Here is an 11,670-nt window from a genome sequence, read left to right on the forward strand (position 1 = left end):
CCGATATTGTGGAGCGCACAGCAAGCAGCAATAACAATTGGAATATTGGCTTCGCTAAGGTCTGTCTGAGTCAGTAAACAGCACCAGCGCGCTTTTAAACGTCCAAATGCACATTCCACCACCATTCGGCACTTGCTCAGCCTATAGTTGAACAAGTCCTGACTCCTGTCCAGGCTGCCTGTGTACGGCTTCATGAGCCATGGCATTAAGGGGTAGGCTGGGTCCCCACGGATAACGATAGGCATTTCAACATCCCCAACGGTTATTTTCTGGTCCGGGAAGAAAGTCCCTTCCTCCAGCTTTTGAAACAGACCAGAGTTCCTGAAGACGCGAGCATCATGTACCTTTCCTGGCCATCCCACTTTGATGTTAGTGAAACGTCCCTTGTGATCCACCAGGGCTTGCAGCATCATTGAAAAGTACCCCTTGTGGTTTATGTACTCGGTGGCTTGGTGCTCCAGTGACAAGATAGGGATATGGGTTCCGTCTATCGCCCCACCACAGTTTGGGGATTCCATTGCAGCAAAGCCATCCACTATGAACTGCACGTTTCCCAGAGTCACTACCCTTGATATCAGCAGGTCTTTGATTGCTTTGGTTACTTGGATCACAGCAGCCCCCACAGTAGATTTGCCCACTCCAAATTGATTCCCGACTGACCGGTAGCTGTCTGGCGTTGCAAGCTTCCACAGGGCTATCACCACTCACTTCTCAACTGTGAGGGCTGCTCTCATCCTGGTATTCTGGTGCTTCAGGGCAGGGGAAAGCAAGTCACAAAGTTCCATGGAAGTGCCCTTACGTATGCGAAAGTTTCGCAGCCACTGGGAATCGTCCCACACCTGCAACACGATGCGGTCCCACCAGTCTGTGCTTGTTTCCCGGGCCCAGAATCGGTGTTCCACGCCATGAACCTGCCCCAGTAACACCATGATTTGCACATTGCTGGGGCCTGTACTTTGTGAGAGGTCTACGTCCAATTTCCTCATCACTCTCGTCGCCGCGCTGCAATCGCCTCCTCGCCTGGTTTTGCTTTGGCATGTTCTGGCTCTGCATATACTCCAGGACAATGTGCGTGGTGTTCATAGTGCTCATAATTGCCGCGTTGATCTGAGCGGGCTCCATGATCCCAGTGCTATGGCGTCTGGGCTGAAAAAAGGCGCAAACTATTGTCTGAGGGAGGGAGGGAGGGAGGGGCGAGTGCTGAAATGGCTTACAGGTACAGGGAATTAAAATCAAGAAAGGTGGCTGTGCATCAGGGAGAAACTCAAACAACTGTCACACAGAATGGCCCCCCCAAAGATTGAACTCAAAACCCTGGGTTTAGCAGGCCGTTGATTTCACGGAGGGAGGGGGAAGCAAATGAATACAGAACAAATCTGGTCCATCTATTTTTTACATCTTAAGCTGGCGGCAGACGGTGCAGCATGACTGATAGCCATCGGTATCTTCTGGGTGCTTGGCAGAAAATGATGTACTACGACTGCTAGACATCATCGTCAAGACGGTTCAGTAGGCCAGGAGACAAAACATGTCTGCCCAGGTGCCTCTGATTGAACTCACTGAGGAATACGATGATGACGGATACCAGTCCTAATACACCATCCACTGCCAAAAGGCAAGGAGCTGCTGCTGTGTAGCAATGCAGTACCACGTCTGCCGGCACCCAGATGACATATGGTGACAGTGAGCTGAGCTGAGCGGGCTCCATGCTTGCCGTGGTATGTTGTCTGCACAGGTAACCCAGGTAAAAAGGCGTGAATCCATTGTCTGCCGTTGCTCTGACGGAGGGGGAGGGGCCTGACGACATGTACCCAGAACCCCCCGCGACACTGTTTTTTGCGTCATCAGGCATTGGGATCTCAACCCAGAATTCCAATGGGCGGCGGAGACTGCAGGAACTGTGGGATAGCTACCCACAGTGCAACGCTCCAGAAGTTGACGCTAGCCTCAGTACTGTGGATGCGGTCCGCTGACTTAATGCACTTAGAGCATTTTATGTGGGGACACACACAATTGACTGTATAAAACCGATTTCTATAAAACTGGCTTCTATAAATTCGACCTAATTTCGCAGTGTAGACATACTCTTTGTATGTGTGCATACAGTGCCCGGTAAGAGGAAGTTACTCCCCATATGCAGTAATGATGGTTCTTTGGGATGTGTGTCCTTATGGGTGCTCCACAGTAAGTGTGTCTGCACCTCTGATCGGAGATTTTAGGTAGCAGTGTCCATTTGGCTTGCACATGCATCCTCCATCCCTCGTGGTTTGCCTTGAGACTATGTAGGACCATGTGGGCAAACCACCCTCAGTTCCTTCTCTATCGCAGAGCCCCCTGTCGAGAACTCTGAATAGAAGAGCGGGTTGTGGAGCACCCGTAGGGACACACATCTCAAAGAACCATTGTTACTGCACAAGGAGAGTGACTTCCTCTTCTTCTTCGAGTAGTGTCCCTAGGGGTGCTCCACTGTAGATACTTCACAGCAGTATCCCCCATGAAGGGCTGGGACTTCAGTGTGGAGTCTAGTACAATAACTCCTCACTTAAAGTCGTCCTGGTTAACGTTGTTTTGTTTCAGAGTAGCAGCCGTGTTAGTCTGTATCCGCAAAAAGAAGAACAGGAGTACTTGTGGCACATATATATATGCATCCGAAGAAGTGGGCTGTAGTCCACGAAAGCTTATGCTCTAATAAATTTGTTAGTCTCTAAGGTGCCACAAGTACTCCTGTTGTTTTGTTGTTACGTTGCTGATCAATTAGGGAACATGCTCGTTTAAAGTTGCGCAATGCTCCCTTATGAAGTTGTTTGGCAGCTGCCTGCTTTGTCCACTGCTTGCAGAAAGAGCAGCCCATTGGAGCTAGCTGGTGGGGGCTTGGAACCAGGGTGGACTGGCAGCCCCCTTATCAGCTCCCCACTCCACTAAGTTCCCTGTGCATCAGCCGCCCAGATGGCTATCAATTGCCGGCAGTTCAGCTGTTCCTCCCTCCCACTGCCATGTGCTGCTCCTGTCCTCTGCCTTGGAGCCAGGGCCGGCTCCAGGCACCAGCTTCTCAAGCAGGTGCTTGGGGCGGCCACTCCGGAGAGAGGCGGCATGTCCAGGTATTCAGCGGCAATTCGGCGGACGGTCCCTCACTCCGCCTGGGAGTGAAGGACCTCCCGCCGAATTGCCGCCGCAGATCGCGATCACAGCTTTTTTTGTTTTTGTTTTTGTTTTTTGTTTTGGCTGCTTGGGGTGGCCAAAACCCTGGAGCCGGCCCTGCTTGGAGCTGCTCCTGGGAGCCTCCTGCTTGCTGGGTAGGGGAGGGTGGGAAGAAGGCGGTTAATGTCAGGGTGTCCCCCTCCCTCCAACTCCTGCCCCCCCGTTTGCCCCTTCTCCATATAGAGTAGGGTGGGAACACGGAGCTCAGGATGGAGAGATCTTGCTGGATGCATCTGCTGTCTCAACTTCCTGATCTTTTTAAAGGCAATATACTTAGAGTGGGGTCAGAGTACTTAAAGGGGCAATGCGCAGCTCTCTCTCTCACACACACAGAGTGTGTGTCTCTGTCTCTGTCTGCCATACTGTCTCCCCTCCCTTCCTTTCGTGCTGCCTTGTAGAGTGTGAGGCTACATTAACAACAATGTGTTAACACTTGAGGGCTCAGCCGAATGCTAGGTCATCATTTAGCAGTAAGGCATTCCCTGGGAAATATCCCTCCCTCTTCCACCCTCTGACTTCACCACCTCAACCAAGCTTCACAATCATCACTGCCGTGTACAGTATTAAATTGTTTGTTTATATTATATATATATGTTCTATATATATTATAAGTTTTACTGTAGTTTTTTGTCTGGTGAAAAAAATTTCCCTGGAACCTAACCCCCCCATTTACATTAATTCTTATGGGGAAATTGGATTTGCTTAACATCGTTTCGCTTAAAGTTGCATTTTTCAGGAACATAACAACAACGTTAAGCGAGGAGTACTGTATTGATGATAATACTGTGGAGCCGAAGATGGCATCAGAAGCTGAGTCTCGAGGAATCGTGTAAGGTTCCACGAAAGTGTGAGCAGAAGCCTAAATTGCTACCCTGCAGATTTCTGAGTTGGGAACATCTTTAACAAAAACAACTGAGCTGGAAGCGGATCTCAGGGAATGCATGTGAATTCCTGATGGAGGTTGCAGGTTATGGGCATGATAACAATAGTTAATGCAGCTCGAGACTCATTTGGAGAGCCTTTGAGTTCATATTGACGAGCCCTTGGATCTCTCCACTATTGAGAGGAAGAGTTTAGGAGATTTCCTGAAGTCCTTAGTCCTGTCCAAATAAAATGCTAAGGCTCTTCCAGCATCAAGTGTATGTCGTATCGCCTCCCTGTTGTCACGGTGTGGCTTTGGGGAAAAGGCGGAGAGGTGAATGAGCTGGTTCATGTGGAAGGACAATGCCACCTTAGGGAGCAACTTCACATGCAGCCTCAGGATGACTTTATTTTTAAAAAAGACTGTGAAGGGTGGGTGTGCCATCAATGCTGCTATTTCTCCTATTCGATGTGATGGCCACTAGAAATGGTGTCTTCATTGATAGGTGTAGAAAAGAGCAGTCCCCCATAGGTTCAAAGCATGGTCTAGTTAGGGCTTTTAGAACCAGACTGAGGTCCCATGTTGAAGTGACAGGGGCGGGGCTGGTGTGCAGCAAGAGGTTTCCCATGCTTTTGAGGAATCTCGAAGTTGTTGGATGGGCAAATACCGAGTATTCATCCACCTGTAGATGGAAGGCCGTTATGGCTGCAAGATGTACTTTGAGTGAGTTAAGAGACAAACCAGTCCTTTTGAGGTCTAATATTGTTGTATCCACCAGGCAAAGTATTAACAACTTCAACAGAGCTTTATTTAGAGTGCAAGTCTCTTCTACAAGTTGTAGCTGCACACTCTGTAACTCTCCCAGCCTCCTCAACTCCTCCCCCCTCCTTCCTGTTTCCTGTCCTTTCAGACTCCCAACAGTCAGCGCTCCCAGTTCTAATAATTACAAGCAGCATCTAAACACCACATTCCCTCCTCTCTTAAGAAACTTTCCAAATTAAAATAAACGTTGTTCTAACCCCAAGAACAAATATGAAACAAGACACTATACTGGCAGGAATATTACACTGAAAACACTGTAGATACTACATAACATAGTCTTTAGTCCAGGCAGGTGGTTGTCTGAGTCTGACAGGCCGTCTCTCAAGCCCCGGTTCCAGTGCAATGTCTTGTTGTGTTGGTTCTACAGTGAAGTCATCAATGCAGACTGGGTATTGGCATAATCTCCTCTTGGTGTATAGGCAAGTGCAAGATAAGAAGCATTCCATACCCGCCCATCAGAAAGTTGATAGGTGTAAGGTCCCTTCTTCTCTATGATTTTAAGAGGAGCTGTGAATTTATGGTCCTCTTTGCGTAAGATTCCAGATTTTCGTATTCTAACAAAGGAACCACACTCAAACTTTGGTTCCTTAGCACCCCGCCGTTTGTCTGTGAAAGCCTTAGACTTTGCTTGGTTCTGTTCAACTGTCTTTCTCACATCATCCTTGTTTGGGGCATCAGATCGTGCCTTTAACAATCCAGCAATGCTCAGTTTAGTAGTCATCTGTTTCCCATGAAGTAACTCTGTGGGTGATCTTTGCGTTGTGGCATGTCGTGTAGCCCGGCATGCTTGCAAGAAATCAGTAGTGAAGGGTATCCACAATCGCCCTTCCAGTTTAGCTGTTTGCAAACTCTCTTTCAAACTTCTGTTAAACTGTTCGATTTCCCCATTGGCTTGAGGGTAATATAGGGATGACCTCCTGTGTAAAATGTTCCTCTCTGCTAGAAAAGTTTCAAACTCCAGGGAAGTAAATTGACTACCATTATCTGAAACCAGTTCTTTGGGGTTACCTTCCCGGATAAAAACTGAAGAGAGAAACTTAATTACTGTAGCAGAAGCAATTTGCGATGTAAACGCTACCTCATGCCATTTGCTGAAATAGTCTATTAAAGTGATGGCATAACGACAGTCAATTGGAGCAGTGTCAAAGGGTCCTACAATGTCAATCGCCACTTTTTCCCATGCAGATTCAGGAAGAGGAACAGGCTGTAATGGAGGGTTACATGTCACTGCTGTCTTATCATGCATTTGGCAAGTGACACAGGATTTTATGAGTGCTTCAGTTTGAGAGTCCATCCCTGGCCACCAATACAGGTCCCGTAGTCATTGTTTGGTTCTGACAATTCCTTGATGATTATCGTGTGCCAGGTGTATGAGTTTTGACTGTAATTCTTCTAGCACAAGTAGCCAGTGTGTACCTCGTAGCACACAGCCATCGAGCAAAGAAAGTTCATCCTGAACTCTAAAATAAAGCAGCAAAACTGGATCAAGGTTTTTAGGGTTACTGGGCCATCTCTTTGTCAGAAATTCCCACAGTTTTTGTTGAATTGGACACATTGAACAAGCAGCTTGAAATTGTTCTCTTGTAACTGTAGTAAGAGTGCTTGAAATAAGTGCAACTACTACATCCTCATCCTCTGGTGGACCATCTGGTGAAGGCAAAGGCAGGCGAGAAAGGCAAACAGCTACCACATTTTTGTTTCCAGGCTTATATTCCAGTTCATAATTGAAAGAGAGTAGTCTTGCAGACCATCTAGCAATACGATATCCTGCTCTTCCCAGTCCTTTCGTGGTGAGCAACGTCGTCAAAGGGCTGTGGTCTGTGCGCAACTTGAACGTGCGGCCCCACTGGTAAGTTCTCCATTTTTCAGTAGCCCAGACACAAGCAAGTGCTTCTTTTTCAACTGTAGAATATTTTCTCTCAGCATTACTTAGTGTCCTTGAAGCAAATGCAACAGTCCTCTCAGTGTTGTCCTCATGAAGTTGTGTGAGGACAGCCCCAAGTCCATAATCAGGAGCATCAGTAGTTACAATTGTGGGCAATGCGGGACTGAATAATGCAAGTGTACTGGACTATGTACAATCAAGTCTTTCACCCTTTCGAAACTAACTTGTGCATCCGTTGTCCACACTAAGGTTGAACTTCTCCGTAGTAATTCTCGTAACGGTTCAATGACAGAAGCATAATTGGGAATGAATTTTGCATACCAGGAGGTAAGACCCAAGAAGGAACGTAAAGTTTGCAATTCTGTTGGAGGAGGAGCATTTGAAATTGCCAGGATATGATCTGGATCAGGTTTTAGTCCAGCCTGTGAAATTGTATGTCCCAGAAAGGAGAGTTCAGTTTGTCTAAATTTGCATTGGGACCTATTGAGCTTGAGGCCTGCCTTGCTGATGCAGTTTAGTACAGACTGCAGGTTACTGTGATGCTCCTCAGTAGTATTTCCAAACACAGTAATATCATCCAAATAGCACTGAACTCCATGCTGATTCCTCAGAATCAATGACATCATTTTTTGAAAGGCACTTGGGGCTGATGCAAGACCGTATGGAACAAGTTTAAAACGAAATAGTCCCTCATGTGCAATAAATGCTGTGAGGTCTCTGCTATCTTCATGCAACATAACCTGGTGGTATGCGCTCTGCAAATCAAGAGTAGAAAACATCTTTACTGCATGGAGTTCTGCAAATACTTCCTCTATGTGAGGAAGAGGATGGCTGTCAATCACAATAGCTTTATTTGGCTCCCTTAAGTCCACACAAAGGCGAATGTCTCCACCCTTCTTCTGCGTCACTACTATAGGTGAAACCCATTCCGAGGAGTTAATCTCTTCAATAATGTCCTTTTGAACAAGTTTTCTAAGTTCCTCTGAAACAGCTTCCCTGACTGAAAATGGTAAGCGCCGTAATTTCTGTCGTACAGGCAACACATTATTCCGCATTTTAACTTTATGCAGAAACCCATAAGCACAGCCGAGTTTCTCCTCAACCTGGAGTTGGGTCCCAGCTGAAACTGGTGTGTGTACCGCAAGAGTGCTTTGCTGAGGAAGATCAATTCGTCCATTAACTACCCTGAGATTTAAAGCAGCTAATAAATCTCTGCCAAGGATAGCAGTGCCTTTGTGGACAATGTAGAACTCCACAGTTACACAGCGATCACCAAAAGTAACTATTGCTGGCAGGCAGCCATGTACTGGAATATGGTTTTTCAAATAGCATACCAAGTGAAGTTTGGGTTCAGTAAGGCCTGGTCTACACTACAGGTTTAGGTCGACTTTAGCAGCGTTAAACCGAATTAAGCCTGGACACGTCCACACAACGAAGCCCTTTCTTTCGACTTAAAGGGTCCTTTAAACCGGTTTCTTTACACCACCTCCGACGAGGGGATTAGCAATAAAACCGGCCTTTGCGGGTCGGAATTGGGGTAGTGTGGACGGAATTCGACGTTATTGGCCTCCGGGAGCTATCCCACAGTGCTTCATTGTGACCGCTCTGGACAGCACTCTCAACTCAGATGCACTGACCAGGTAGACAGGAAAAGACCCGCGAATGTTTGAATTTCATTTCCTGTTTGCTCAGCGTGGAGAGCACAGGTGACCATGCAGAGCTCATCAGCACAGGTAACCGTGATGGAGTCCCAGGATCGCAAAAGAGCTCCAGCATGGACCGAACAGGAGGTACGAGATCTGCTCGCCATATGGGGAGATGAAGCAGTGATAGCTGAACTCCGTAGCAGTAAAAGAAATGGAAAAGTATTAGAAAAGATCTCCAAGGCTATGAAGGACCGAGGCCATAACAGGGACGCACAGCAGTGCCGCGTGAAAATTAAGGAGCTACGGCAAGCTTACCACAAAGCCAGAGAAGCAAACGGAAGGTCCGGGGCAGAGCCGCAAACTTGCCGCTACTACGCGGAGCTGCATGCGATCCTAGGGGGTGCAGCCACCACTACCCCAACCGTGTGCTATGACTCTCTCACTGGAGAAACACACAGGGAAGACGGTTCGGGGAACGAGGAAGATGAGGATGGAGGTACTGTAGGTAGCTCACAGCAGCAAGGAAGCGGAGAAACCGGTTTCCCCAACAGCCAGGATATGTTTGTGACCCTGGACCTGGAACCAGTAACCCCCGAACTCACCCAAGACCCTCAGGGCACACAGGAGACCTCTGGTGAGTGTAACTTTGTAAATATTTGTAAACATTACCAAAAAAAAAGCAAGCGTGTTTAATGATTAATTTGCCCTGGCAATCGCGGCCAGTACATCTACTGGAAAAGTCTGTTAACGTGTATGGGGATGGAGCGGAAATCCTCCAGGGACATCTCCAGAAAGCTCTCCTGGTTGAAATGGGGTGATTTTATTAAGGGGACATTCAGAGGCGCCCGTTCCTGCTCTTCTGAACAGAAATGTTCCCCGCTGTTAACCACGCGGTGGAGGGGAGGGGTAAAGTGATCATCCCAGAGAATCGTGTGTGTGGGGGGGTGGTTTACTTGTGTTTGTGCCACATGTTAACCGGGAAACCGCAGCCCCTCCTTTTACATTGAAAACCCATTTTAAATGGACAACCATTTTTTTTGCAACCTTTCCCGCATGTTAAGAAGGTTAAAAAAGCCAAAACACTGTGGCCTACCATGGCTGCCTGCAAGCCGAAATATGCGACCTTGTAATGAAAGAGTGTATCCATTGTTCTCTAAAATGTGTCTTTTTTAACCACCTCTCCCTTCTCCTCCACCAGCTGCAAATGTTTCTCCTTCGCAGAGGCTCGTGAACATTAGAAAGAGAAAACGTAGGACGAGGGACGATATGTTCACGGAGCTGCAGATGTCCTCCCACGCTGATAGAGCACAGCAGAATGCGTGGAGGCAGTCAATGTCGGAGATGAGAAAAGCCCAATATGAACGAGAGGAGAGGTGGCGGGCTGAATCGCGGGATGAACAGAGCCAGTGGCGGGCTGAAGACGATAGGTGGCGTCAGCTTGCAGACAGACGGCAAGAGTCAATGCTCCGTCTGCTGGAGCATCAAACTGATATGCTCCAGCGTATGGTTGAGCTGCAGGAAAGGCAGCAGGAGCAGAGACCGCCGCTACAGCCCCTGTGTAACCAACAGCCCTCCTCCCCAAGTTCCATAGCCTCCTCACCAAGACGCCCAAGAACACGGTGGAGGGGCCTCCGTCCACCCAGTCACTCCACCCCAGATGATCGCCCAAGCATCAGAAGGCTGGCCTTCAATAAGAGTTAAAGTTTTAAAATGCAGTGTGTCCTTTTCCATCCCTCCTCCCCCACCCATCCCAGGCTACCTTGGCAATTATCCCCCTACTTCTGTGAGGAACTAATAAAGAATGCATGAATGTGAAAAAACAATGACTTTATTGCCTCTGCAAGCGGTGCTCGAATTGGGGAGGGGAGGGGAGGGTGGGGTGGGGTGGTTGGTTTACAGGGAAGTAGAGTGAACCGGGTCGGGGGGGGGGGTTTGGAGGGTTCATCAAGGAGAAAAAAACAGAAGTTTCACACAGTAGCCTGGCCAGTCACAAAACTCGTTTTCAAAGCTTCTCTGATGCGCACCGCGCCCTGCTGTGCTCCTCTAACCGCCCTGGTGTCTGGCTGCGCGTAATCAGCGGCCAGGCGAGTTGCCTCAACCTCCCACCCCGCCATAAAGGTCTCCCCCTTACTCTCACAGATATTGTGGAGCGCACAGCAAGCAGCAATAACAATGGGGATATTCTTTTCGCTGAGGTCTGAGCGAGTCAGTAAGCTGCGCCAGCGCGCTTTTAAACGTCCAAATGCACATTCCACCACCATTCGGCACTTGCTCAGCCTGTAGTTGAACAGGTCCTGACTCCTGTCCAGGCTGCCTGTGTACGGCTTCATGAGCCATGGCATTAAGGGGTAGGCTGGGTCCCCAAGGATCACGATAGGCATTTCAACATCCCCAACGGTCACTTTCTGGTCCGGGAAGAAAGTCCCTTCCTCCAGCTTTCGAAACAGAGCAGAGTTCCTGAAGACGAGAGCATCATGTACCTTTCCCGGCCATCCCACGTTGATGTTGGTGAAACGTCCCTTGTGATCCACCAGGGCTTGCAGCAGCATTGAAAAGTACCCCTTGCGGTTTACGTAGTCGGTGGCTTGGTGCTCCGGTGACAAGATAGGGATATGGGTTCCGTCTATGGCCCCGCCACAGTTTGGGAATCCCATTTCAGCAAAACCATCCACTATTGACTGCACGTTGCCCAGAGTCACTACCCTTGCTATCACCAGGTCTTTCATTGCCCTGGCAAATTGGATCACAGCAGCCCCCACCGTAGATTTGCCCACTCCAAATTGATTCCCGACTGACCGGTAGCTGTCTGGCGTTGCAAGCTTCCACAGGGCTATCGCCACTCGCTTCTCAACTGTGAGGGCTGCTCTCATCTTGGTATCCTGGCGCTTCAGGGCAGGGGAAAGCAAGTCACAAAGTTCCATGAAAGTGCCCTTACGCATGCGAAAGTTTCGCAGCCACTGGGAATCGTCCCATACCTGCAGCAAGATGCGGTCCCACCAGTCTGTGCTTGTTTCCCGGGTCCAGAATCGGCGTTCCACGGCATGAACCTGCCCCAGTGACACCATGATTTCCACATTGCTGGGGCCTGTGCCTTGTGAGAGGTCTATGTCCATGTCAATTTCCTCATCACTCTTGTCGCCGCGCTGCAATCGCCTCCTCGGCTGGTCCGGGTTTCGCCTTGGCATGTCCTGGCTCTGCATATACTCCAGGACAATGCGCGTGGTGTTCATAGTGCTCATAATTGCCGCGGTGATCTG

The 11,670-nt window shown here is 48.7% G+C and overlaps 1 protein-coding gene across 1 annotated transcript; it reads left to right on the forward strand.

Annotated features, from left to right (window-relative positions):
• Window positions 1-8,130: 8,130 nt before the first annotated feature.
• LOC135975933 (uncharacterized) lies at window positions 8,131-10,114 on the forward strand. Its single transcript, XM_065569777.1, has 2 exons — window positions 8,131-9,047; window positions 9,612-10,114. Exons 1-2 carry the CDS (start codon window positions 8,480-8,482, stop codon window positions 10,112-10,114), a joined length of 1,071 nt encoding a protein of 356 aa, XP_065425849.1. The 5' UTR covers window positions 8,131-8,479.
• The last annotated feature ends 1,556 nt before the right edge of the window (window positions 10,115-11,670 follow it).

This window comes from Chrysemys picta, chromosome 1, assembly GCF_011386835.1.
Source record: "Chrysemys picta bellii isolate R12L10 chromosome 1, ASM1138683v2, whole genome shotgun sequence".
Lineage (NCBI taxonomy): Eukaryota > Metazoa > Chordata > Testudines > Emydidae > Chrysemys > Chrysemys picta.

Bases quoted from the DNA above. Each gene is read 5' to 3' on its own strand.
- LOC135975933 (XM_065569777.1), top strand. From the start codon at position 8,480: ATGCAGAGCTCATCAGCACAGGTAACCGTGATGGAGTCCCAGGATCGC. The intron at 9,048-9,611 runs GTGAGTGTAACT...CTCCTCCACCAG, and splicing joins GGGCACACAGGAGACCTCTG to CTGCAAATGTTTCTCCTTCG.